The sequence below is a fragment of the Euprymna scolopes genome, chromosome 42, assembly GCF_053919585.1.
Source record: "Euprymna scolopes isolate OS-2025 chromosome 42, ASM5391958v1, whole genome shotgun sequence".
NCBI classification, from domain to species: Eukaryota; Metazoa; Mollusca; class Cephalopoda; order Sepiida; family Sepiolidae; genus Euprymna; species Euprymna scolopes.
The window spans coordinates 32,708,273-32,736,158 of record NC_136523.1 but is presented as its reverse complement, the minus strand read 5'-3'; the positions used below and the strand labels follow the sequence as shown (position 1 = coordinate 32,736,158).

At 34.0% G+C, this 27,886-nt stretch overlaps 1 protein-coding gene across 2 annotated transcripts in view; it reads left to right on the top strand.

The window, feature by feature from the left end:
* The window catches only part of LOC145267003 (uncharacterized), a 57,920-nt gene that overhangs the window by 11,695 nt on the left and 18,339 nt on the right, over positions 1-27,886 (top strand). The window contains exons 1-3 of one of the 2 annotated variants that reach the window (XM_080122904.1): positions 5,213-5,391; positions 18,650-18,805; positions 24,197-24,309. In XM_080122904.1, the coding sequence (XP_079979030.1) occupies positions 5,380-5,391; positions 18,650-18,805; positions 24,197-24,309 (281 nt within the window). In that variant the 5' untranslated portion in view covers positions 5,213-5,379. Of the gene's footprint in view, positions 1-5,212; positions 5,392-18,649; positions 18,806-24,196; positions 24,310-27,886 lie in introns of those variants that run through there. The other variant, XM_080122903.1, reaches the window with a different exon arrangement.

The following is a 27,886-nucleotide window of genomic DNA, read 5'->3' as shown; positions in this document are numbered from 1 at the left end:
ATTAATCCTTATCCTCGAGTGGCTTCTGGACCTTGATGAATGGTGACTCCTTTGTAAAAAAAAAAAAAAAATTATTATACTTTTTTTTTCCTTTGTTTCATTCAGTCTCTTCATCAAGTTTTCACAGGAACATGTGAACTAAAAATGTTTTCCAACCAGTGAAAATCGTTCCAAACTCATAAAAATAGCACGAAAATAGTGATGTAACATGGCCGTTACATTTTAACTCTGCTGTTACACTTCAAACCTCTTGGACTCACACGTTGTCTAGCACCGTCGCAAAGGAAGAAATAAAACAGGAAAGAAATAAAAAATCCGATTCAGCATTTTTTTTTAACTGCAAATGAAATGCATCTATTTGTGATTCTTCCAAAACAACGCATTTCATTATTTTTCAAAAGTCTTTCGCATACACATGTTCTTCTTAAATGTTTCTCACCATCTCACGCGGACCCAGCCAGCGCTTTCTCACCCTCGACTCACATGCCCATCTTGCCTGGGATACAAGTTACTTCTCTTCTAGACCATGTGCTGTCCTTTTTCTCCTTTTCTTGTGACGCAAGCTGGCGCACACTTTCTAATTTGCATACATGCTGTAATAGCTGCTGCTGCTAATATTTTCGCTAGCCAGATATCCTTTGGCTGCGCTGATATTTCCACACATGCCCATACACATTCTGTTACAGAAAACCAATGCAGACTTATAAATTCCTGTAAGACCTGGTCTAGATCTTTAGAAATGGGAAGGATTCTATTTCTTTTATTTTTATTAGTAGTTGGTGTGATTCCCTTTGAATTAATCCTAAAACCCAAGAAATCTAATTACATTACATCAAAAATAGATTTGGATGTCGATATTTTTACATTGTTTTCTTATAAGATTCTAAAAACTGTGTTTATATCTTACTAGCGAGGGGTACCCGGCGATGCCCGGGTGTTTGGAGGTTTGTGGGTGGCGGGGGGGTTAAAAAAAAAAGTAAGTATGAGGATCGAACCCGAACCGTTGAAGCAAAGTTGTGAAAAAAAAAATGTGCAACATTAACCATTGCCCCACCGCGACATGCTTACAGAAACACGTTTGAATTTATTTAATTACTTGGATTTAGCAGGTGCGCGTTTTAATGAGTTAATGAGGTCAAGTTTGACTGCGGGATTTCATTTACTGCTGAACGCTTTTTTTTCCCCCCCCCAAGATGTTATAGGAAAAAGACTAACCCACATGCGGCGAGTGACAAATATTGAATATTTATCTTCCCGAAATCGAGCAAATTAAATAGACAGGCGAGCTTCGTTGTTAACTGTGAGATATTACGATTTATATGTGATATAAAAAGTTTTAAAAAGTTGTGAAGCGAGCGACCGCTTCTCTGAAAGAAGCCTTTTGTAGACACACAGAAAAAGCGAACACACATACATACATACATTTTCGCTTTTATATATATAGATGAGAATGTTCATTGTTGCTGAAAATTAAAGTATCATCTACGTATATAAAAAGCGCAGTATATATCTCTAAAAATTTTGTCCATATATCTTTGAAATGTCACTGCTGAGTGTTTTTAATCCAAAAGGCATACATCTAGATATATAAAAGCGAAAATGTGTGTGTGTGTGTGTGTGTGTGTGTATGTGCACTTTTTCTGTATGTCCGCAAAAGGCTTTTTTCAGGCGAGCGCTCGGTCGGCTCACTCATTCTTAAAACTTTTTATATGCTGTCTAGATGATAATATGTACGACTTAACAATGGGGGTCACACGTGTATTTAATTTGACCGACTTTTAAACGCTATTTTTTCCAGATTATTAGATCGGCTCGTGTTTCTTGCGTTATTCGGTATAAAAAAGCGGAACTGCATTCGAATTGGCCGGGTGGTTCTCCAGAAAGTGATGTAAACGTTTGGTCAGTGTGGATTTTCACCTCATTAAAAACTCTCCCGCAGAAAATGTTAACTGCTGAATAGCCATTGCTTACATCGTCGTAAATCTTAACTCCACGACTTCTATTTGACCTCATTAAGCGTGCGGCTGTCAATTCTACTTAAATAAATTCAAATGTCTTTCACTTACTCTTTCTTGCTGGCTGAGCGGTTAATGTATCACGTTTTTTTTTTCAACTTCGCCTCAGGGCTTCGGGTTCGATCCTAACTACCTACCAAAACTTTTTTTTTGATTTAAGAGCGCACACACCTCCAAACATCCGGGCAACGCCGGGTACCCCCGCTAATTCATAATGAAAAAGCCACATTGAAGAAATAATGGCTGTTTTTGGAATATCATCAGGGTGCATTTTGAAAAAATTCTTGTATAAAAATGTTTTGTTATAAAATTTCGTTTTTCTTAAATTCACCGGCTGTGACAATCACGCTTTAGCAGGGTGTGTTCTAATTCCTGCTATAGTTGTCCATTTGAACGTGAAATCATAAACAATTAGTCAATCATCTCATAAGATGTACACGCAATAACATACTGAATTTTCAAAAGTCTACGACAATTTTAAATGCCGGTAAAAAAAAAAAAAAAAATTCTTGAAACTTATTCAAGGCATCTCGTACCTCAAACAAATATACTCATTTCTGGGACATATCATTTCTATCCCGTCACAGTTAATCACCTGAAGAAGGCCAAAGGACGAGTCGGCCGAAATGTGGTGAAACAGCAACAACTATGACGATGAGGATAACAGTCTGCAAATAAATAAAATGGATACACTAAAGGATAGTGCTCGTCTGAGCTCCAATCTCTGGTCCCCCCTTGCCAATCTTTCACGAGAAACACTCGTCTAGCTGAAACCACTGTTAATAATTTTCCCCACTCTTTATCTATGCCTAAATCAAAACATAGATTCCATGAACAAAGTTTCTTTCTTAGAAGTGCACACCTGTGGAACTCTCTTCCGTTTGCCTGTTTCCCACCTGACTACAACCTGGATGTCTTCAAGTCCAACATAAACAAATTCATGATGAACTGCCTCCTTAAGTAAGACACCTTATCAAATCTCCATTACTAACGATTACTACGATATTATCCCATTGATTACTGTACACGCAATAACCCTTATCCCCAAGTGGATTCCGGGCCTTGATAAGTGGTGACTACCACGTAAAAAAAAAAAAAAAAAAAACACCAAAGGATTCCAATAAAAATGATATACAAGAACCGTGTCAGCCTGAAATAAACGACACCAATCTTTTTCTCTTGCTGAACAAACGACATGATCCGAACTCATTAAGTCAACTTTACATTGACACATCTGTTCTCATTAGATCCACAAACAAAATTAAGCAATGCTGAGCCTGGCCAGTACAAGATGGGCGACCATTTGGGACTATTAAGGCGCTGCATGCAGGTGGAAGATCAGGTCAGTCCTCCTGCGTTCCAATGTGTATAATAGTGGCGTGTACACACGTTAACAGCCATATGAATCGAGATGACGGTGTTTATCGAACACCATCATCTAAATCGTGGTCACAAAATGATGATGATGATGATGATGATGATGATGATGATGATGATGATGATGAATATTAATAGATAGATAGATAGATATGAACATAGTCAGTTTGTCATTAACAAGTTACTGTTTCCCTGCATCTCAGCTTATCAGTGTGCATCTATTACAAATGGAGATTTGGTATCTGTCTCTCTGAATCTTGACCTAGACTATCACAGTAGAACCCTGCGATACTGCACGAAAAGTTAGTAAAAAAAAATACAGTGCAGTATATAATACACATGTATATAATCAAATAACATTATAAATAACACCGTAAGGCGGGGTAAATACTGTAACCAGGGGCCAGAAAAACATTGTATTCCACATTGTAACCTTTAAAAAACCGTATCCTGGGGCCACCGTATCCCGGGGTTCCACTGTACTGCTATTACTAAAGGAGATTTAGTAACTGTCTGTCTGAAACTAAAACTCTACTATTACCGGGTGGAGCAATAAAATTGTTGCATTAGAAAAGACAACATGATTCCATTTCCCTTTGATGAAAAACGTTTTTTTTTTTTTTTGTTGCAGACCATCTACTAGTTGGTCAGGTGTGTGCAAATCCCAAGAGCATTAGGAGCATTCTATCATGTCTGAGAATAACACAATATTCAACGAGCGAGTTCAGAGATATGCTGCTGTACAACTCATGCTTTCTATTGATCCAAATTATGACAACAGGACCATTGCCAGCACCCTCAAAATGCATCGCTGGATTGCCACAAATAACAGGGACATGCCCAGGGTGATAAAAACAAAGTTTCCAGTCACGGTTATGGTCTTTGATGTGGTTTCAAGTGAGGGCTACATCATGCCACCTCACATCTTCGAAGTCGGCTTGAAAGTCAACATCAAAGTGTACCTGGATGTGCTGAAGAGTGTGGTGATCCCCCGGTGCAATCAGGTGACCACTGGCAGACCATGGGTGTGGCAGCAGAATTCAGCAACGTCCCACAAGTCCAAAGTAACTCAGGTTTTGTTTCAGAAGGAGTGCTACGACTTTGTACCCTTCTCTCAATGGCCCTCCCTTTTCTGACCTGAACCTGCTGCTGGGCTACTTCGTTTGGTCATTCGTCGAGAACATCACCTACATGACCTCCCACAACACCAAAGCCAGCCTGATCATCACCCTCTGCCAAGTATTTGCCGAGCTCCTGCCAACATTTGTGAAAAAGGCATGCTCCCAGTTCCAGACTCCTATTAAGGCGGTGACTGAGGCTGAAGGCGGCTACATTGAATAGATGTCAGTTCTACTACATAATCAAGTTACCTGAATTGATTTTTTTCAATAAAAGTTTTCCAAAAAAAACTGTAGTGTTATTTTCTTTAGGGCCACAATTTTATTGTCCTACCCTGTACTTCTATGATAAATGGAGATTTGGTATCTGTCTGTCTAAAACGAAAATTATACTATTACTTCTATTACTGATGGAGATTTGGTATTTGTCTGAAGCGGGAACCCTACTATTTCTTCTATTAATTTTACCACTTTTCAGTGTTCAATTCAGTGAGGATGGTAGTGTGGTATCTGTTCTGTTGTTATGGTACCATCCTCCCAGGTATTAACTTCTCTTTTTGTCGGGTAGTCGTGTAGTGTAATACATAGTTGTATTCACCGATCGTCTATATTTACAAGTTATAATACTTTATTTGTCGCGGGGGAGAGAATAATCACCTGTCGATTGTTGCATAAAAATATCCGGCCTTAAAATCCCGGGTGGACATTTTCGTGAGTCACCGGCGATGGAATCTCCGGTTTTTATTAATGAACAATTTTTTATGTTATTTTTGTAAAAAGACGTTTTTTTGTTTTTCTCCGTTGTTTTATTTTTCTTCTTCTTTTTTTTGGGCGTTGATTGAAAAAAAAAAATTGTTTCCGTTCTTGGAATGATTAAAACGGTAAGTGGATTTAATAATTCGATTTAACAAACATCGTTTAAAAACAAAAACACATTTTAATTTTTTTTTTTTTTTTTTTTTTTTACATTAATCAAAATTATTGTATAAATTACGATTTCGTTTGCAATTAAAAAAAAATGGTATTATTATACAAACACCGTGACAGCGTTAGGGTTAGGGTTAGGATTAGGGTTAGGGTTAGGGTTTAGGGTTAGGGTTAGGGTTAGGGTTTCTTTGTTTACGGCATATCAACCCCTTTTTGTTTGTTGGTACTTATGTAAAATACGGACCGTACTGAAATAACATTATTATTAAGAAACCCATTCTTAGCATGAGAAGGTGGGGCGGCTGGCGGGTGGTTATGTAACAATTCTATACTTTCACCTAACAATATAATAAACACAAAGGTGCAGGTGCTTATGTAGAATACGGGCCGTGCTGAAATAATGACGTTATTTTTTTAAAAAAATCCATTCTTAACATGAGGTGGGGAGGATTCTTATGTAACAATTCTGTACTTTCACCTAACAATTTAATAAACAAAATGGTGGGGTTTGTATTACTGTACACATAGATTCGAAAAAGTTGTCAAAAAACAAATATATAACAAATAAATGTTATCAAAGGCAAGATAAGTTACTTTTCTACTAAACTGGATATATTTTTTGTGTTTTTATTCAATGTAACATGTTTATTCAGCTCAAAAAGCATACAGTGTTTACCGTGGAGAATTCAAGATGGCGTCTGACTCTCTTTTTAACACGGTAAGTTTGGAAAAAGGTGTTATAAATAATAAACTAGACAAAATAATATTAAAAACACACCGAATATATGTCAACTTATGTCACGGTAACATATATTGAGCGAATTTCTAACAGTATTTTGTCTAGTTTATTATTTATAACACCTTTTCACGAACTTACCGTGTTAAAGAGAGAGTTGGGCGCCATTTTGAATTTTCCAATAGGGTGCATGAAATTCTGAATAAACAAAACAACAAAAAAAGTTACCCAACGTGTTTGACAATTTAAATAAAAAATAATCAGCGAAGGGGGTTAACGGGTTCATACCTCTTCCCTGTCGATATTAACACATGCGTTAGAATAGACGCAAATTTACGAGTTCTTTTTTTTTTATAGTGGCTCCTTCCTACGATTGTTTTGCTTTGTGATTGGCAAAAAAATCACTTTAGCTTTTCTTACAGTTATGAAAAAAAAAAAAAAAATTAAATATTACTTAATTCCTATTTTAGTCACGTAAATTATTTAGAGTGAATTGGGTTTCGTTATTATTCGCAAATAACTTAGTTTTGTTTACTTCAACTCTTTTTTTTTTTTTTTTGCTTTTTATCGTTATATCATATTTTGGTTATCTTTACTATTATTGTTTCCGTTTCATTTCCGGTTACTCTTTCCCTGTTAATATTTTTTTAAAGAATAACGTTATTATTTAAAGGAGCCTTTGGTGATAAAGTCGACAGATCGATTAAAAAGAAAGAAAAAAAAAGAAGAAGAAAAGTGGCTTTAAGCAAAAGCGTGTCGAAAATAGTAATATATCCAAAAATTACGACAATTCAGTATTCACTGAGTAGAAAGATTTATATTTAAAAGTAATTGTTACAGAAAATTTGGGAAAATAACATTTTCCCTAGATTTGAACACCTCGACGATAGCGAATACAGGGGACATACTTATCTCCCTTTTTGCCACTTTAATGGCTGACATATTCTTTTAGCCTTGCCCTTACAGTGATAGTTTCTTTCTTTTTTTTTTTTAAATAAAAACACAATAATAATTGATGAATGTTCTAAATTTTTGAATATGTTACTGTTTTCGACATGACAATTAAGTAAGTAAAACCACATATTAAAAAAATATCGATCTGTCGAATCTTAACTTAACAAGCACCTGCACCTGCCTTTGGTAACGTTTACTGGCGCTTCTACACCATTAGGATGAAATTTCGGAAATCGTAAAACTGAATTTCACATGAAAACAATGGGATCTACGTATCCATTGTATTTTTAAGATGATTATATCCAAGAATTATGAAAATCGATAAGGTATAAAATTATTTATTAAAGAAAATAAAAAATAGAATTTGATGAAAACGATTGTAAGATACAGGAGAGAGTCCAAAAGGAAGGTAATTTTCTGTTTTGATTTAAACAAGATGGCTGCAATTTTTCACCTGCTAACACAATTAAAGTTGCTTTTTTTTAAATAATAATAATTCAGTAATATTCAGATAATTTTGACTGCATAATTTGGAAGCTACTATCGTAATTTATTAGAATTGACAAAAAATCAGTCGAAACCATTGTTTTTTATCTGAAAACTATCGACTACAACATTGCCAATGTTGTAGTCGAACATTGGTTATATATATATATATATATATATATATATATATATATATAAACTAGTACTTACGCAGTGTACGCACTTATGTTACTGTTCTGAAATAATAACGATATTATTTAGAAAGCCATTATTAGCATGGGAAGGGTGTTTTTTGTAACTATTCTGTACTTTCATCTAACAATTTAATAAAAAAGATATCGTAAGACTTTAATTTAATTTGAAAATATCATTAAAAAATAGCGCTGTAACATAAGTGCCAAAAAAAAAAACCTAATTTCCTGTGTAATTATTTATTAAAAGTTACATATATACGAGAAATTCACGCACCTGCCACCTTGTCTGATTAGTTAGTTCTTTTTGATGCAGTGAGATCTATATAAATTAGAAAATAAAACCTAATTTAAATTCAAAAGGGCCAAAAATACAAATTGAAACATTTGCAAATTAAAAATCTAATTATTTTATTTAAAGAAAAAAAAAAAAGAAAACAGGAAATTTTTTTATTTTATTTTATGCTCTAAATATAAAAGCGAAATGTCTTTGTTTATTGAAGATGGCGAAATCACCTGTAGTTAAACACGTTCTCGATCACCTGTCTTCTCCCCCTCGCTTTCTGCCTCTTACTACTTACATCCCCCCTCTCTCTCTTCATTACTCTCTTACCCTATTCTCTATTACTCCGTCTTCTCTTTCTTCACTCTCTCTCCCCCTCTACCTCCCCCTGCTATTAGATCAGGCTGTCCAAAGATATCGGTTTCCAGACTTACTGCACCAGCCTAGGTACATGCAAAAATGTATCGCTGATCCCCAAAACATATCCCCCCCCCCCGCTTCAATTAAAAATTCATCAAAATTTAGAAAATCAACCAATTTTAATGAAATTTTCAGTATTTTATTAATTAACGATCACATTGAACCCATTATTTTTTCCCCAATTTTATTGAAAATATATTTCGTGGATGCTTTTTAAGATAAAGTCGACAAATGGATCTTTTTTTATATATCGTTTTAAGCAAAAACAATATTACGTACTGGGACACTGGGTTTGTATTACTGTACACATAGATTCGAAAAAGTTGTCAAAAAAAACAAAAAACAAATATATAACAAGTAAATGTTATCAAAGGCAAGATAAGTTACTTTTCTACCTAACTGGATATATTTTTCGTGTTTTTATTCAATGTAACATGTTTATTCAGCTCGAAAAGCATACAGTGTTTACCGATGTATTGGAAAATTCAAAATGGCGCCCAACTCTCTCTTTAACACGGTAAGTTCAGGAAAAGATGTTATAAATAATAAACTAGACAAAATACTGTTAGAAATTCGCTCAATATATGTTACCGTGACATAAGGTGATATATATTCAGTGTTTTTTTTAATAGTATTTTGTCTAGTTTATTATTTATAACACCTGTTTTCCAAACTTACCGTGTTAAAGAGAGTGTCGGACGCGAACGCTATTTTGACTTTTTCAATACATCGGTAAACACTGCATGTTTTTCGAGCTGAATAAACATGTTACATTGAATAAAAACACAAAAAATATATCCAGTTTGGTAGAAAAGTAACTTATCTTGCCTTTGATAATATTTATTTGTTATATATTTGTTTTTTGACAACTTTTTCGAATCTTATGTGTACAGTAATACAAACCCTGCGTACTTAACTGTCATGTCGAAAATAGTAATACATCCAAAAATTACGAAAATTCATCGAGTAGAACAACTACTATTGTTAAAAAAAAAGTCTATCGTTATAAACAATAAATATTGCAGTCATGACACAAGTCATCTAAAATATTCGTTTCGGAGTTATTTCCCCTGCGTATAGCCTCCTACCGTCTACTTTATAACGTCTAAGAAAAAATGCGATTTTACCCAATTTTCCATAAAAATTACTTTTAATTATAAATAAGTTTCTGCTCGATGAGTTTTCGTAATTTTTGGATATATTACTATTTTCGGCACGACAAATAAGTACATAATATTGGTTTTCCTATTCACTTGACTCCCCACGAGAGCAGAGTTAAACACAAGGTCGGTTTTTAATGTGGGGAGATCCAGATCCCCCCAAAAGGGCACTCTGGCTAAGAACAAAAATAAAAATTGTCTCAGTCATGAAAGATTTCTCCTCGATTAACCGAGGACAGAAAAGATGAAGTGTAGCTTCAGAACAGATACTACACTGTGATCTTGTTTATATAGTTTTTTGCATCTTGTGATCATGGCCCGAAAAACAACATATTTTTTTAAAAATCGATCTATCGACTGTCTTATCACCGAATTTACGTAAAAAAAAAACAACTGTATTTTTTTTTTTTACTTAATTTCCTTTAAAATGACGACCTAAACAGGTTTTCGGGTATGCTGAAAACGAATATCGCATTTAAATTTCCTGCAAATAAGCAGTTTTCCAGATATTAAGCAATGTTTCTTATTTAAAAAGTGGTGATGGTGATCATTGTTGTACGCACAAGAGTGCGCATATTTTTGGCGTGACAGTTTTCTTCATATCTGCAACGGCTGGATTTCAAAACTTGTGTTCAACAATTTCTCATAGCGGCAGTTCCAAGCATCCCTTGTGGCTTGTTTTTTTTATTTGTTGTTGCCATTTCCAATAAAAGATAACAGAAGGTCGATATCGTCATGTAAAAAATACAAGCACAAATCTCAGCAGATGACGTGGGATGGGGGAGGAGGGGCAAGTGCTAACCTTTCAGGCTTTGGTTTATAATTTGCTAAACTAGCAACGAGGGAATGTGTTTCAAGCAACTATTGAAACAGACGTCATCTCATCTTGATGTGAAGTTGCTTCATCCCCACCCCTCCCCTATCCAACCATGTATAATTTTAAGGAGCACCATGTATTGTTATATTATAGCGTCATGTTATATCAGCATAAATAGTTCCCTCAAAATCATTCAAGCAACTTTAAATCATTGTTCCTATTTACAATGCCCCCCACCCCCACGGGACAGAGTTAGACATCAGGGTCGTTTTTTAACGTGGAGAAAAGAAACAAAAATAAAAATTGTCTCAGTCGTGAAGGATTTCTCCTCCACTGACAGAAAACAAGAAATTGAAGTGCAGCATCTGAAGAACAGATACTACACTATGAGATATCAAATCTTTTATTCAGGCAAAAAAGGAACATGAACAAAAAACTTAGGCACAAGGCCAACTCAAAAGGGGGGAGAGATGGGGGTCGTTGGTCATCCTTGTCACTCTAGAACTAAACAAAAGTTTCTCTTAGCTAGAATCTTCTTTCACCATAATACCGCATTCGCCCTTTCGTACTTGGGGGACGTCCTACTTTTAGCACCCAATTGTTTAAAACATTTTTTATTTCCGTGTAAAAACAAAAAAGATAACAATGATGATACGATAATTCAATGAATTATCGTACGTAGAATTATTAATTCATTTGTGTTGAGGGCGCGAGGGGGGGGGGATCTTGTCCCGAAGGCAAAGCTTATCTGTGCGTTCACGTTGCTTTCTTCTAATTATGATTGTGAATGGTTATAAAGTTATAAATGAAGCACTTAATGGGAGAATTACAAAGGCTTAAAAGTAATGGATCCTGTCTTGAAAATGATGGAAAAGTAATTGATTAGCAAATAAAGATTCAGATAAACAAAGATGAAATAAAGTTTGGTTTTGTGCCTCGGCAAATTTCCAGTTAAAACACCAACCTTAAGATAAGGACATTATTTTCACACAAGACTTTTACCTTCTAACCTTATTGATTCCACGAAGGACTTCGTCTAACATTCTAATCATAATGACTTCGCAAGAGTTTTTTTTTTTTCCCATTTCGTTTCCATCTCCACGTCAAAGGTTCAGGGTTCAAGCCTACTTTCCTACTAAAATTTTTTTTTTCTTTTACACCTCCAAACACCCGGCCAACGTTATTTTTAAAACAGGGTTGTTTTGATCACCTCTCCCCACAACACACACCTATAAACACCCGGGCCACGCCTGGTACCCACCGCTAGTAATCTATAAATGAACATTGTATAACCCCTTTCCAAATAATTTGTCCCTTCCTCCATCATCAATAATGATTCTCCCCATCTGATGTAAAGAAATGTATAACACATTTCTTCAATAATGAATTTGCATCTATCTCCAGCTCTGTTATAAATGTCTCTCCCTCAGTGTTCTTGTCATCGTCATTATCTCTGTTCTGAGCCCCATTATAGATGTCGTCAATATGAGCCCCCGCTACACAACAAGAGTTCATAATAGACTTCGTAGTGGGGGATCCTCTTTTTTCTTCTTTTATCATTTTTTTTTTGTTTTTTAGCATAGGCTGTAATTGTTGAGAACTTTTTTTTGATAAAAATATTGGAACTCCTTATTCTTTTGACTCCCAATGTTTCGTCTGCTAAAATTTTAGTCACTAGATTACGGTGTCAGCAATAAAATAAACCATTAATTCAAGTGTCGCTTGTTATGGATTTAGCTGAATACAATATTAAAATTTACTTTTTTTTGTGCTTATGCACTTATGTTACCGGGCTGGCAGGTGAATTTGAACTATTCTGTACTTTCACCTAACAATTTAATAAACAAAAAGATATAAAACTTGAAGGACCGTTTGAATACATTGATTTAAATTTAAAATGTTGTTTAATAAAAAAAAAATTCAGTTGCGCTTGGGCTTTATTTCTTCAATTTTGAATGAATTTCACAATTTTGAATGAATTTCACAATTTTGAATAAATTTCACAATTTTGAATGAATTTCACAATTTTGAATGAATTTCACAATTTTGAATGAATTTCACAATTTTGAATGAATTTCACAATATTGAAGAATTTCACAATATTGAAGAATTTCACAATTTTGAATGAATTTCACAATTTTGAATGAATTTCACAATTTTGAATGATTTCACAATTTTGAATGAATTTGCAATTTTGAATGAATTCGCGTGTACTTTAAAAAAATGTAGTATTTTAATCAGATTATTATTTGGTTTATCTTATTATTTGAATTGAATTGATATATTGCAAAGAAGCCAGCAAACAAACAAAAGTATAAAAAAATACAATAAATAAATGTTACTTTTGACTAATAACAGTTACTTTCCTACCTACATTACTCATTATTCCGTTTTTTATAAATAATTACACATTTTAAATTTAAATCAATGTATTCAAACGGTCCGTTAAAAAAAAATATGTGAAATAAAGGGGTACATGTTACTGTGCTATTTTTTTTTAAACTCATATTTTTTAACCCGTATTTTCAAGTTAAATTCAAGTTTTACGATAGCTTCTTGTTTATTAAATTGTTAGGTGAAAGTACAGAATTGTTAAAATTCACCTGCCAGCCCGGTAACATAAGTGCATAAGTACCAAAAAAGTGAATTTTAATATCGTATTCAACTAAATCCATAACAAGCGGCACTTGAATGAATAGTTTATTTTATTGATGCTTACACCGTAATCACATGACTAAAATTTTAGCATATGAAACATTGGAAGTCAAAAGAGTAAGGAGTTCCAAAATATTAAAAAATATTTTTTGATAAAAATATTAAAAAATATTTTTTGATAAAAATAATAAAAATTGTTTTTTGATGGAAATATAAAAATATCTTTTGATGAAACTATTAAAAAATATTTTTTTATGAAACTATTGAAAAATATTTTTGGATGAAACTATTGAAAAATATTTTTGATGGAAATATTAAAAAATATTTTTTGATAAAAATATTCAAAAATATTTTTTCATGGAAATATACAAAATAGTTTTTAATAAAACTATTAAAAAATATTAAAAAAAAATTTTTTTTTCACTCTTCTGACACTAAAAATGCATCACTTGTTGAAAAAAAGTCTATTACCATTTTTTGAGATACTTGATTCCAACCCATTTCAACCAGAACAAGTGACAGTTAAGCAGAAAGAAAGTAGCCACGTGATTGCACCAAGGGATCACCACACTCTGCAGCACATCCAGGTACACTTTAGTGTTGACTTTCAAGCCTACTTCGAAGATGTGAGGTGACATGATATGGCCTTCACTTGAAACCACACCAAAGACCATAACTGTGGGTCGTTTGATTTGTTAAGCTGTACTCTCAAGTGTTGAATCTTCCAGATTTGCATTTTGAGGGTGCTGGCAATGGTCCTGTTGTCATAACTTGGATCAGTAGAGAGCATGAGTTGTACAGTGGCGCATCTCCACTCTCACTTGTTGAACATTGTGTCACATTCAGATACGATAAAAGGCTCCTATCGCTCCTGGGATTTGTACGCAACTGGCCAACTAGTAAATGGTCTGCAATAACAAAAGAAAACTGGTTTTCATCAAACGGAAATGGAATCATGCTGTCTTTTCTAGGGTGAGAATTTTATCGTTCCACCCTGTATCTCCTCCCCATATTTGCCGTCGCTAGGAAGCTACTGAGAAGACTTACAGACCAAATTTTGCTTCACTTGATCTGCATACGTGAGACATAAGTTGACAAAAATGTTGTCGATTCTTATTTTACTCACGTTCATCCCTAACAAGACATATCTCCACTTGGACGTAAGGGGCTGCTATTTGGGACCATGCCTAGGAAAGATTATCAAGATGTTGGTTTACGTTACATTTAAACTTCTGTTTATCAGTACAGTCAGGGAAGGAAGCAGCAGGAAAGGAATTCCAAAGTCTAGCTATTCGAGGGAAGAAACTATTAAAGCAGAAACATGGCTTGTTTTATAGGTGTATCCTGAGAAATTACTGCATTCATATTGGATCGGATTATTATCGGCATAACGTTCAGGCCAAACACAAGTCGCGTGAGACAATACTTTTGCTCCTTCAACCCCAGTCTAAAAGGATATTTGTATATGTACACTTGATGATAGGCCTTATTCAGGCCCAGTATGGCGGCATCATCATCATCATCATTATCATGCAGTCCGTCAGTCTTGACGATGACTAGTCGGGGCCTCAGTGCTTTATACCTCGATGTTGGCGTAGTCTCACTCCATCGCCACAGGACTTTCCACCTTGGCTCCAAACTTGCTTGCGCAGTTTAGGTGCAGTACCTGTTGTGCATCAGATAAACACCCTCTGAAACTCCAATGCTCATATCCAGTGGAGCGAATCCGCGACGACTGGCAGCAGACGAGGCTGCAGCTTCTGGCCGAAAGTAATCTCAGTGAGGTAAACAGACGCCCTATCGTGTCTGCTACTACCCCTTTTCTTTCTTGATGAGGTTCCATAACTTTTTAAGGAAAACTGCAAGGCAGCAGTAGGATTTGAAGTCAGAGTTCCTATCTCTTAGCCTTTTGCTGTGATAAGGGCCACAAGGAAGTGGTGTTTGATTTTGGGGTTGGTTCCTCTAGTCTTCGCCCAACCAAGGGCACCCACAAGACAGTGAGGTAGAGGTTGGTAGTGTACCAGGGTGTGTCCACACATCGGTGGGCCATAACGCACTACCTCTGGGGTCCCCTGCTACTCTGAGATCTCCTACAAGTTTAGCCTGTGGCCGCAAGGCACTCAGTTACCGTGTGTGGCTAATGTGGAGGCACTGTAGGAGTCTTGATGATGGAGGGGCTATGTACTGGCAGGGAAGACTTATGCATAGCTGCTCCCTTTTCATCAGTCAATTTGAAAATATATTTTTTATTTATGTTTGAAAAGGCATAATGTTTAAGTAACTTCAGTTATAGTGTCATGCTAAACTTGTTCTTTTCAGTTGGAAGCATAATGGGGGTGCTGCAAATAAACTTGGTTAAAAAAAAATATAAAAGCCTTGATGAATTCTTGATGATTACACAAAACCTTACCAAAAAGAAGTTTTGCATCAAGTCGAACTGGCTCAGGAGGTGAGGCAAAGAATTTGGCTCTTGCTTCCATAAGACTAGCAGGACTAGTTGGAGAACGGAGTGGGGAGAGAGGTTCAACATTAGAAACTGGTTTTAAGCTAGACAGTGGTTTCCCTCTGCTATCAGTCAAGTCATCTAGTATAGCTTTGCTCTCCGTGTCAGGAGGGGGAGTCTGGTCTTTCATTGTATCATCTGCATCATCTGATGAGGATCCCTTTTCCGTCTCAGTTTCTAAGGAGGAAACGACAATGAAAAATTGTGCATTGGCTAAGGTAAAAAGGAAAGAAAGGGGTAAAAATAAAGAAATAACTTGTTTCGTGCTGGAAACAAGAAAGCATGCAAGCATGAACTTAACACTAACTTAACACTAACTTAACACTAACGTATACCTAACGCACTAGACGCATCACATCCCCCTGACGGATTAAGAATCCAAACGCACACACATGGCAACATCAGAGTCTTCATGGTACCATTCCTGCAGCTTCTGTGCACATACATCTATATTTGCCGTAAAATTGTTGACAAATTACATGGCTGACATGACGAGAGCATACTACCCCATGAATTAAATAACGCATTCGGTGGAAGAACAAACTGATATAAAAAGAAAAAGAAAAAAGGCATAACCAGTCTCTTTTCTCTATTATATGGACCTCATTCTTGTAATTATATTGAAAAGCAATTTATTGTTTTGTCATTTGATTTGTTTTATCCCAGGAGGAGCGAGGGTCTGACATAATTAAGTTGAGTTGTGTGTATGTGTGTGTGTGGGGGGGGGGGTAAGAAACGAGTAATATACAACATTCCAACTTCAATAATTATCACTTCCTACACTGATGATTGCGAAAGTATGAAAAATTAGTGTCTGCCGGTATTAAAATAATAATTGATATTTTTATGACGCATGTGGTGGAAGAATGGTGTAAGCGCCCTTGATAATTTTTACAAACAAAAAAAAAAAAAAAAGAGAGGTTAAATGTTTGGAGCATAATGATAATTCTTTCAGCCTTTAAATGGGGTTTAATAATCGTGTAATGGAAACTTTTTTGCAAATTTTGAACGAACCTTACTAGGTATTTTTATTTTTACATAGGCATAACCACTTATCAAGGCCTAGAGACCACTTGAGGATAAGGGTGTACAGTAGTCAATTGGACGATTGTTGCACGCCTTCTGCTTTGTTCTTTTGTACGGTTTCGTGTGACCTTTTGCTTTCTAACAAATTTCTGTACGTAGCTATTTTGCTCGTTGTAATTTCCTATTTTGCGGAATGATTTGAATATTAATGCAACTTTTTCTGGGCCGCCTATTTTTACGAAACATCTTTTCCTGCTAAAACATGCTTCTCCAAGCCTGCGCTTTCCTACAATGCATTTTGAAGAACTACTGGCATATTCTTCTCTACCATTTCGCTTCCGTTTTGTTATTTCTCTTTTCCACTGGTCAACCTGTCTTGTTCTCTTTCTTCCAGTCATATTTGAAGGGGCTTACAAAATTAGATTTTTTAGATGTTCAACTTTAATGAACAGCAATGATATTAATGATCGTTGATTTGCAAGTCTGGAAAAATCAAAACAAATAGAACATAATTATGTAGAGAATTTTAAGAAAATCTATGGTCTTAAGTATCCACATTTCAATAGATGTATATCAAATATTCAAGCACTTAGATTCACATAAATATTTTGAATTTAGCAATGATTTTTTTTTTATTAGATTTTCCTTGATATTTTACGATTGGTTGGTTGTTTTTGTTTTACGGCATATCAACCCTTTTCAGGTTATTTAATGCCGAATCCAGTGATTTTGAAGAACAATTTTTTAATAGAATATATATATATATATATATATATATATATATATATATATATATTTTTTTTTTTTTAAGCCGGTTTCTATTTAACCCATAGTTGGGACCCTAACAGGTACTACCAGTCCGGGTCAGAATGGACCTGGGAGCAATGGCAATTAAATTGATATTTTATGGAATTTTTAATGGAAGAAATTAACTATTTAAATACAAAGACAATTTTACAATATCATTCTAACATAAAGCACAAATTTAACCAGATATAATTATAAACCATACACTTTTTATTGAAGACTAGCAGGGAGACACAATGTTACCCGGGATTGAATGATGATCAACGAATATTTCACACTCCTATATTTTTATTGTCATCGAAATCCGTGAAATCGCCCGGGAGGAAGCTTCACTTACCTCCATGCAGTAACTTAGTCCAAGATCAGTCCCAGACTTATGCACTAAAGTTCTGTAAATTTTGAAAGAAAATCTGTTCAGCTGTTTCGGAGTCTATAAGGAATGAACTCACACACGCACGCACACACACACAAAGTTGCATTTATATAGTTGTAGAGATAGGATATATCTATGCTCGATTAAATGACACAAATATACAAAAACATTTGCTGCGATAATATCCAATGTATTTATGGTACTTATGTAGAACGTCATTTTCATCAGAGTTTTTATCATTGTGATCTTCAGAAAATCCATAATCTTAAATAACCACCTTTCAACGGACGTATATCAAATATTTAAACACTTATTTTCACATAAATATTTTGAATTCAGCAATGACTTTTTTTTTTTTGTGATTCTCTTCGATATTTTATGTGTTTTGCGACAAAAATATAAAAATTTAAACTTTCTACCGAACGCTTCAAATAAAGGGTTCTGTTTAAAATTTTGTGCAGGTTCCAGAGTTGGACGACACACACCTGAAGAATTCAAATAATAAAGTTTCTATCTTAGAACTGCACGTCTATGGAACTGTCTTCCGTTTGCCTGCTTTCCAGCTAACTACAATATTGTTGTCTTCAAGTCTAACGTAAACAAGTTCTTGATGAACCGTTCCACTCAAGTTAACAAATTTACAGAATTTCCATTACTAACGATTACTATATTGTCCAATTGACTACTGTACACTCTTTAACCCTTATCCTCGAGTGGCCTCTGGGCCTTGATAAGTGGTGATGCCTATGTAAAAAAAAAATAAAAAAAATAAAAATTTTCATTTTATTTTGTTTCTTTCAGTTGTGCTTCAAGCGACGACGATGTTCTCTTCGAAGTTTTCTTCCTCTCGTGTTTGCCGTCGTTCTTTTCTTCTATGTCGTCTTCAACCAGATGCGCACAAAACCCAGGGTACCTTCCTCATGGGATGTCACATATCCACCTCGCCGGTTACCTGAGGTGAGTTTCCACAACTTAAATATTGAGAACTATTGAAGTAAATACTATATATATATATATATATATATATATATATATATATATATATATATATATATATATATATAGTAGTAGCGTTTGTGTGTGTGTCTGTGAACAACTCTTCTACAGCCTGCACCAATCATAGCCAAACCTGATGCGATGATGGTCTTTAACCTAGTGATGGTGCACATTATTTTTCAAGGTCAAGGTCAAAAGTTAAAGGCCAAGACTTTTCTGTACATTCGTTGACCCACTTTGCGTGTACCCGAGCATACAGCAAAATCCCACATGAAATGCGGGTATTTTTGCTATTTTATACATAAAATATTATATCTACTTATAAAATGTAGATACATGAAATAATCTATAAATATAAAAGCGAAAATGTGTGTTTGTATGTGTGTTCGCTTTTTCTGTATGTCTACAAAAATTGTAAAAAAAAATAAAATGAAATAAAAATAATCGTAAAAAATAAAATAATAATAATCGTAAAAAAAAATAAAATGAAATAATAATAACCGTAAAAAAATAAAATGAAATAAAAATAATCGTAAAAAAAATAAAATAAAATAAAAATAATCGTAAAAAAATAAAATGAAATAATAATAACCGTAAAAAAATAAAATAAAATAAAAATAATTAAAAAAAAAATAAAATGAAATAAAAATAATCGTAAAAAAGTAAAATAAAATAAAAATAATCGTAAAAAAATAAAATAAAATAAAAATAATCATAAAAAAAATAAAATAAAAATAATCGTAAAAAAATAAAATTAAAAAATCCATCTATACATATAAAATCGAAAATGTATGTATGTATGTATGTGTGTATATATGTATGTATGTATGTGTGTATATATGTATGTGTGTTCGCTTTTTCTGTATGTCTACAAAAGGCTTTTTTCAGAGAAGCGGTCAGTCGCCTAACAACTTTTTAAAACTTTTTATATCACATGTAAATCGTAATATCTCAGATTTAACAACGGAGCTCGCCTATCTATTTAATTTGCTCGACTTCGGGAAGATAAATATTTAACAGTTTTCGCTCGCTGCATGTGAGTTAGGCCTTTTCCTATAATAAAAGCAACACTAATTGTCTAGGTATTTTTCCGGTCTCGATCGCCGGAAATGTCCGAAAGCAATCAGCTTTACTCAATGTGGAAATATTATTTCCTTATATCAGACAATTGCTATTCAATTTGAACAAGTGGAACTGTTTCCCCCTACCCCCAACATCTTGGGGGGAAAAAAAAAAAAGCGTTCCGCACTAAATGATACCCCGCAGTCAAAAGTTGACTTCATTAAGTCATTAAAACGTGCACCTGCTAATTTAAGTAATTAAATAAATTCAAACGTGTTTCCGTTAGCATCTCGTGGTGGCCCATTGGTTAACGTCGCACTCTTTTTTTTTTCACACTTTAATTTCCAACTTTGCCTCAAGGGTTCGGGTTCGATCCTCATACTTAGCTACCAAAACATTTTTTTTTCATTTTACCCCCCCCACCCCCTTCGGAGTTTTGATTTACCCAAAACCACACACACCTCCAAACACCCGGGCAACGCCGTGTACCCCTCGTTAGTCTATAATATAAATCTCACCTGTCTGTTTAAATATATGTATGCATGTTTGTATGTTTGCCTAAAACTTTTGACAGAGGTGATGGATTTTCACAAGATGGGTATCATTTTGAAGCTCAATGCTTCGGACAACAAATATCGAAAAATTGGCTAAAAACATTAATTCCTTCACCATCAACTAGGCACTTTTCTACAAGGAGGGATCGGTTTTTGCACCAATATTTTCGAAAGTCATCCCCTCTTTTCGATTGACTAGCTTTAATTTAAACCTTTGCCGCTTCCAGTTTGGCGATGGACGCAACAGCAAAGACCTCACGTTTTTTTTGGCTTTTTTTTTCACATTCTTTTTCTCTGTCACGGTACGGGTTTGAACCGGCCTGTCTGCCTACTACCACTTTTTTTTTTTGCTCAACACACGCCTCTAAACACTCGGGCAATGCCAGGCACCCAGGCTAGTAATGTATATAGTCTAAAAACAAGGTTTGTGTATTAAAAAAGATAATAAAATAAAAATGTAAATTAAATTCCTAGCAACACTAAGTTCCACACGTTGCAGGCTTAGCACTTACATACCGCTGAAAAATACGAGGTGCCTTAAATAAGTTTCCAGACTTTTTTCATATGAGCACTTTTATTGATAGTACACACGTTAAACTCTAGTCCCCTTTAAAGTAATCTCCTCTGGCTGCAATGCACTTGTGCCATTCCAACAACTTCTGGAAGGCCCCATGGAAGTCCTCTTGTGTGATTGTGTCAATGACCCTCGTCACAGCCTCTTTCATCTCCTCAATTGTCTCATAAAGACAGCTTCTAAGGTTTTCCTTGAGGTAATAATAAAAAGTCACAGGGAGCAAGGTCTGGATGATATGGAGGGTGATCCTCTGAAGAAATGAAAATAAAAATATTAAATAAATATTAAATAATTATGTTTAAATATATTTTAATTCAAGCAGATTTCATATCTATTATTACAGAGCCAATTTTCTATTAATTATTATATTGTACCTAAAATATAGTACTGATTTCAAAAGTTAAAAAAAATTGATTTGGATGCCATCAGCTAGAATCAAAACCAAAACATTTAGGTCTCTAGCCATGTTCCTTACCATTTGAGCTATTGGCAAATAAATGATAAAGAATTAGACCACTTCAAGCTATGAATGAATTTGCACATGCACAAAAGTAATAGACATATGTCAGCAAGTTGAAATGAACATTTTGCATTTTAACTTGCCGACATATTTCTGTGCGTGTTATTAATCCATCCAAATAAATTTCCAGACATTTTTGTACAGGCATTTAAAATTGTCATAGATTCTTGAAAATTCAGTATGTTATTGCTATACATCTTATGAGATGACTGACCAATTTTTATGATTTTAGATTCAAATGAACAGCTACAGCAGGAATTGGAATACACCCTACTAAAGCCTGATTGTCACAGATGGTGAATTTCAAAAATGCAATCTGGACGTGAGGATACTTTAGAAGAATGATATGCAGTGAAATTCTGTTTTTAACTTGAAAAAAATGTTACAGAAACGTATAGAATGCTTCAAACCACTTGTTGGACCATCTTGCATGAATCAAGCATCAGTTTTTGAGTGGCATAAGAGATTCAAGGAAGGCAGGGAGTCTGTAAGGGATGATGGGATGTGTGGGAGGAGTAAGGAAGTCAGAACACAGTGCACAGTTTGATATCAGTGTGGGAACTGTATGCACAATTATTCACAAGGAACCAAAGATGCGGAAGTTTTGCATGAAGTTTGTCACAAGGGTGTTCCATCCTTGTCACAGACTATTTGATCAAGATGAGCATCAAGACAGTTCCTCACCCTCCCTACAGTCCATACCTTGCTCCCTCTAACTTTTGGTTATTCCCTAAGCTCAAGGAAAACCTTAGAGGCTGTCGTTATGAGACAATTGAGGAGGTGAAAGAAGTTGTGGTGAGGATCATTGACTTCCATGGGCTTTCCAGAAGTTGTTGGTACAACAAGTGCATTGCAGCCGGAGGAGATTACTTCAAAGAGAACTAGAGTTTCATGTGTGTACTATCAATAAAAGTGCCAATATGAAAAAAAAGTCTGGAAGGTTATTGAAGGTACCTTGTATGTATGTATGTATGTATGTATGTATATAATGTTTGTGTGGGTGTGTGTGTGTGTGTAGATATATATATATATCAACGTGGGTGATTACAGAAACATGTATGCACATATGTAGCCATTTCTGTTTGTATAAATAAATTTAATATATATATATATATATATATACATAGACCATGTCGAAAGATTGTTAATTCATTTACCCACACAGCAGTAGCTGTATAGCGCAATGGTGAGAATCCTTGACAGTCATTTGGGCGGTCAAGTTTCAATCGTGGCTGGAGGCAGTTGCCTGTCTAGCCAAACTGATGAGCTGTGAAACAGCGAAACAGAACTGTATGTGGATGACTATATATATATATATATATATATATATATATAGATATATATATATATAGATATATATATATATATAGATATATATAGATATAGGTAGATATAGATATATATAGATATAGATATATAGGTATATATAGATATAGATATATATATATATAGATATATAGGTATATATAGATATAGATATATATATATATAGATATAGATATATAGATATATATATAGATATATAGATATATATATAGATATAGATATATAGATATATATATATATAGATATAGGTATATATAGATATATATATATATATATATATATAGATATAGGTATATATAGATATATATATATATATATATATAGATATAGGTATATATAGATATATATATATATATATATATATAGATATAGGTATATATAGATATATATATATATATATATATAGATATAGGTATATATATAGATATAGATATATATAGATATAGATATAGATATATAGATATATATAGATATAGGTATATATAGATATAGATATATATATATATATATAGATATAGGTATATATAGATATAGATATATATATATATATATATATATATATATATATATATATATATATATATATATATATATATATATAAGAAGAAGAGAGCTATAGAGTATAAATTTACAAAAAGTTTTTATTATTCGTCAGAATACTCCAAAGCTGGTAGCTAGGTGCTTCTTAATCCGCAGAATTTCAAAGAATGTTAATGCTTCTCATCAGAGAAAAAACTGTTAGCAAAATAATCCGATAGTCACGTTAAAAATTTTAACATTTCTATGTATTTGCTGTTTACTGCATAGGATGAAACTAAAAGTTTTATGAGTTGTAGACACAAAACTTAAAAAACATAAGAATATAAATATGGAAAACAAGTCATGCGGACAGTTCAATTGAGAGTTCAACATTAAAATAAAAATAACCAACAGTATTTAAAGAAGAAGTCCAGTGTAATGGAGGTTATTATTTGCAGGTAAATGAATAAAAGCAGGTGCTCGCCTCAGTTGTTGAAATTGAAAAACAAAGTGTCAGAAATTGGAGTTAAAAAATTTGAAGACCACCAAAAAGAATGCTTCTATTTTGGCCGGATGAAAATTTTAACATTTTATATATATATATATATATATATATATATATATATGTATATATATATATGTATATATATATAATACTATTAAAACATTATTCTGAAGAACTATTTTATGTTATTTAGCATTCAAAATTATATCAGAATGCATAAAAAAAAAAATGGGCAAGACAATGATGATTGTGATAATAATGTGGTTTTTATGTTTGTTTTTTTTTTTTTCAGATTATTTATGAAGAAACTGAAGTCCCTTTGCCAAACATCATGTATATAAACACCAGTTTGATTCCAATCCATTCTGGTTTGACGGAAGCGCAACTTGAGGAGAATTTCTTTGAGTAAGTTCCACTATTTCTGTTGCATCTTCACAAACAAAATATTAAACTAACAACTCATGGTATAAAATGTAAAAATGTCGTAATAGAATGAACCATTCACAAACGGCATCGCGTTTATTTCGTCCGTCAAGTGACGATAATCAAGGAAGGAAACAAAAAAGAAGAAAAAAAATGTGAATTTTTGGATTGTTTATCTGTGGCATTAATTTGCAGATGAGGTAGCATTAATTTGTGGATGAGGTGGGAATAGTGGTTATAAGAACGAACTTTCACCTAACAAATTAATAACAGATGCTGTAAAGCTTATATTTAATGGCAATATTCTTTTTATAGAATACTGCAGTAAAATAATTGCATGGTGGATTCCGAGAATATATTCTAAAAAAAAAAAAAAAATTATTTTTAAAAAAGCCCATTTCTCTACGTGACATAATAGGGCTAAAAAACAAAAACAAATACAAGCATAATAATCGCTCAAAAATAGAAAGTTAACTACTGGAATGGGGACAAGTGACTTATTTAAATCTAAGTAGTAAGTCCGGTGCTAAGTTAACAATTCAGGACACTTTTGATGATAATCTCCCCTCCCATATTAATGGGTGGAAGTTTGTAGTTATCTATCGAGTTTAAATCATTAGAGTTTCATCTTATCTCTATATAAATAAAATGAACTCATTTTTTCCCGTCTGATTTTGACATTAATAGGATTAAAAATCAAGATATTTCATGCAAATATAATATGCACAAACGGCAGAACAATATCTGAGGTGTGTTATAGGCTTATTATTTCTCAAATTCCTCGATAATCTTAGATTTCTATACTTTTTCTGCTGAGAAGTCACGGCCAAAATCGGTTAAGATCAATGGAAGTGGTAAAATATTTTCTCTCTAATAAATTCCTCCTTCCCCTGCCACCACTTAACACCGTTTGGGGATCGTTCACAAGGAACAGTTGAGAAGAGAACACCGGTTTGGCTTCGTAGTTCTTTCATGTGAAGTTATTTAAAATCACTAAACTAAGCTGCAGTGCTCTGTGGCGTAGTGGTTAGCGTGCTGGACAATTCACATTATATTTTCACGTTCGCGCCGACCTACCGTAGTCGTTTTTTTTTTTTTTTTTTTTTTTTTTTTTTCCTAAACAACTGGAATGGACTTTTCTTGGTGGCCGAACTGTTAACGTTGCAGATGTTTTTTTGTTTTTTTTTTCACACTTTATTTTCCTACTTTTACTCATGACTCCGGGTTTGATCCTTCCTACTTACCTACCATAACATTTTTTAAAACTCCCCCCCCCGTCCCGGAAACAAACACTCGGGCAACGCCGGGTACCCCCGCTAGTAATTAATTAAAATCCAATAATTAACTATTATTAATTTGTAAAGTCGGCAACTACTTATTTTTAAAAAAGCCCATTTCTCTACATGACATAATAGTGCTAAAAAAAAAACAAATACAAGCATAATAATCGCTCAAAAATAGAAAGTTAACTACTGGTAACCTTAAAATTATCCTAATGTTTCAAATACAGCAAATACATTAAATGCGTTCAGAAATGACCGCTAGAATATCCACAGTAAATCGGGATTTCTAAATATGTACTGTTTGTCAAAAAAAATAAAATAAATAAATGCTTAACTTAAACAAGTTGGTGGATTATGCCTAGATTGATTGAAGATTCAAAAATTTTATTAAAGAACAGGAGGAGACTGTTTTGCTGATCAGTTGTTCATTGAAGAGGCAAATTTTAGGCTATTAGGGAAGCAAGATTAGGCAAGTCATTTGTTGTGGAGTTCAGAAAGGACAGGGATCAGCTTAGCAGACCTGCCTGCTTTGAAAGTATCAAAGTTTTTTTTATGATATTCCGAAATTAGAAAGGGATGACGATAATCAAATCATCTAGTGCACAGCATCATAACATGCATAAGTAAAAGAAAATATATAACGTCTTTTAACACTTGATAATCACACAAATTATTAAAAAAAAAGGGGGTTTATCATTCCCACTTACCTCCCTTTAATACACTAACAATCTAAAAATAGGGTCTGTCTAATCAACCAATCAGGGACCCCCGTTTATCGGGTTCGCTTTTAGAACAATAGTCTCTTCCTCTTTTAACCACAGCTCGTCCATGAAGCAACAGGTAGGAAAATTCCTCTCTTAAAATTTTGTGCCTATACGAACATTACAAGAGCCGTCTACTTCTTTGGACGTAAAAGAACTTTATAGTTGGACTTTCTCTAAAGCTGCAAACACAATAAGTTTTGCAAAAACTTGTAAATTTTATTGTTTTAATAATTAATACTTTTTTCTATATCCTGTTTTGTGTCGTTAGTGAATCCCTTTATTTCAGTCTGCTCCAACGTACTTCGAGGCAATTTTTGGACTACAACCTCCATTTGCCAGTATTCACTTTAGTTTCAAATATAGGCTTTGTAAACTTGGCGGTTGAATCGCTTTAAAATATAAACTTAAATGAACTTCTGAACATGATACAATTCTGCAAAAACAAAAAAAACAAAAAAAAACATAGCCTCTTTCAAGTCTTGACAATGGCTCAAAATGACTAAAATTAAATACCCTTAAAATTTTACTACAGTGATGGTTGGTTGGTTGTTTTTGTTTTACGGCATATCAACCCTTTTCAGGTTATTTAATGCCGAATCCAGTTATTTTGAAACAAATTTTTTTATTAGAATATATATTTTTTTTTTTTTTTTTGAAGTTGGTTTCTATTTAACTCATAGTTGGGACCCTAACAGGTACTACCACTCTGGATCAGAGTGGACCTGGGAGCAATGGCAATTAAAGGGTGGCTCCACACTCCCCAAAGCCCGCAAGCTGGAGCCTCACCATCGGATATAGTTTAAGGTCATATATAGAACCTTTTACTACAGTGAGCTCTAACAAAAAATTTGAGAATTATTGACATGTTAACATGCATTTGAGTTTTTCACAGCTTAGAGAGAGAGAGAGGGGGGGAGCAGAGACTTCAGAGTTGGTGTTGTGTGTGAATAACCAAAAGTCACAGGGAGCAAGATCTGGAGGCAGGGTGAGGAACTGTCTTGATGCTCGTCTTAGTCAAATAGTCTGTGATAAGAATAGAGTTGTAGACCGCACCCTTGGACAAACTTCACGCAAATCTTCCGCATCTTCAGTTCCTCACGAATAATTATGTATACAGTTCCCACACTGACATCAAACTGTGCACTTATTGTCTCTAAAGACACATGACGGTCTTTATCCATGAAATTCTTTATTTGGCCAATCAACTCTGGTGTTCTGACTTCCTTACTCCTCCTTCACCTCTCATCATCCCTCACTGACTTCCTGCCTTCCTTGAATCTCTTATGCCACTACAAAAACTGATGTTCGATTCATATTTGATGGTGGAAAAGCAGTTTGAAGCATTCCATACGTTTCTGTTGCATTTTTCCCAAGTTTAAAATAGAATTTTATTACATATTGTTCTTCTAAAGTGTCCTCATGTCCAGATTGCATTTTTGAAATTCACCAGCTGTGACAATCAGGCTTTAGTAGGGTGTATTCCAATTCCTGCTGTATCTGTTCATTTGAACC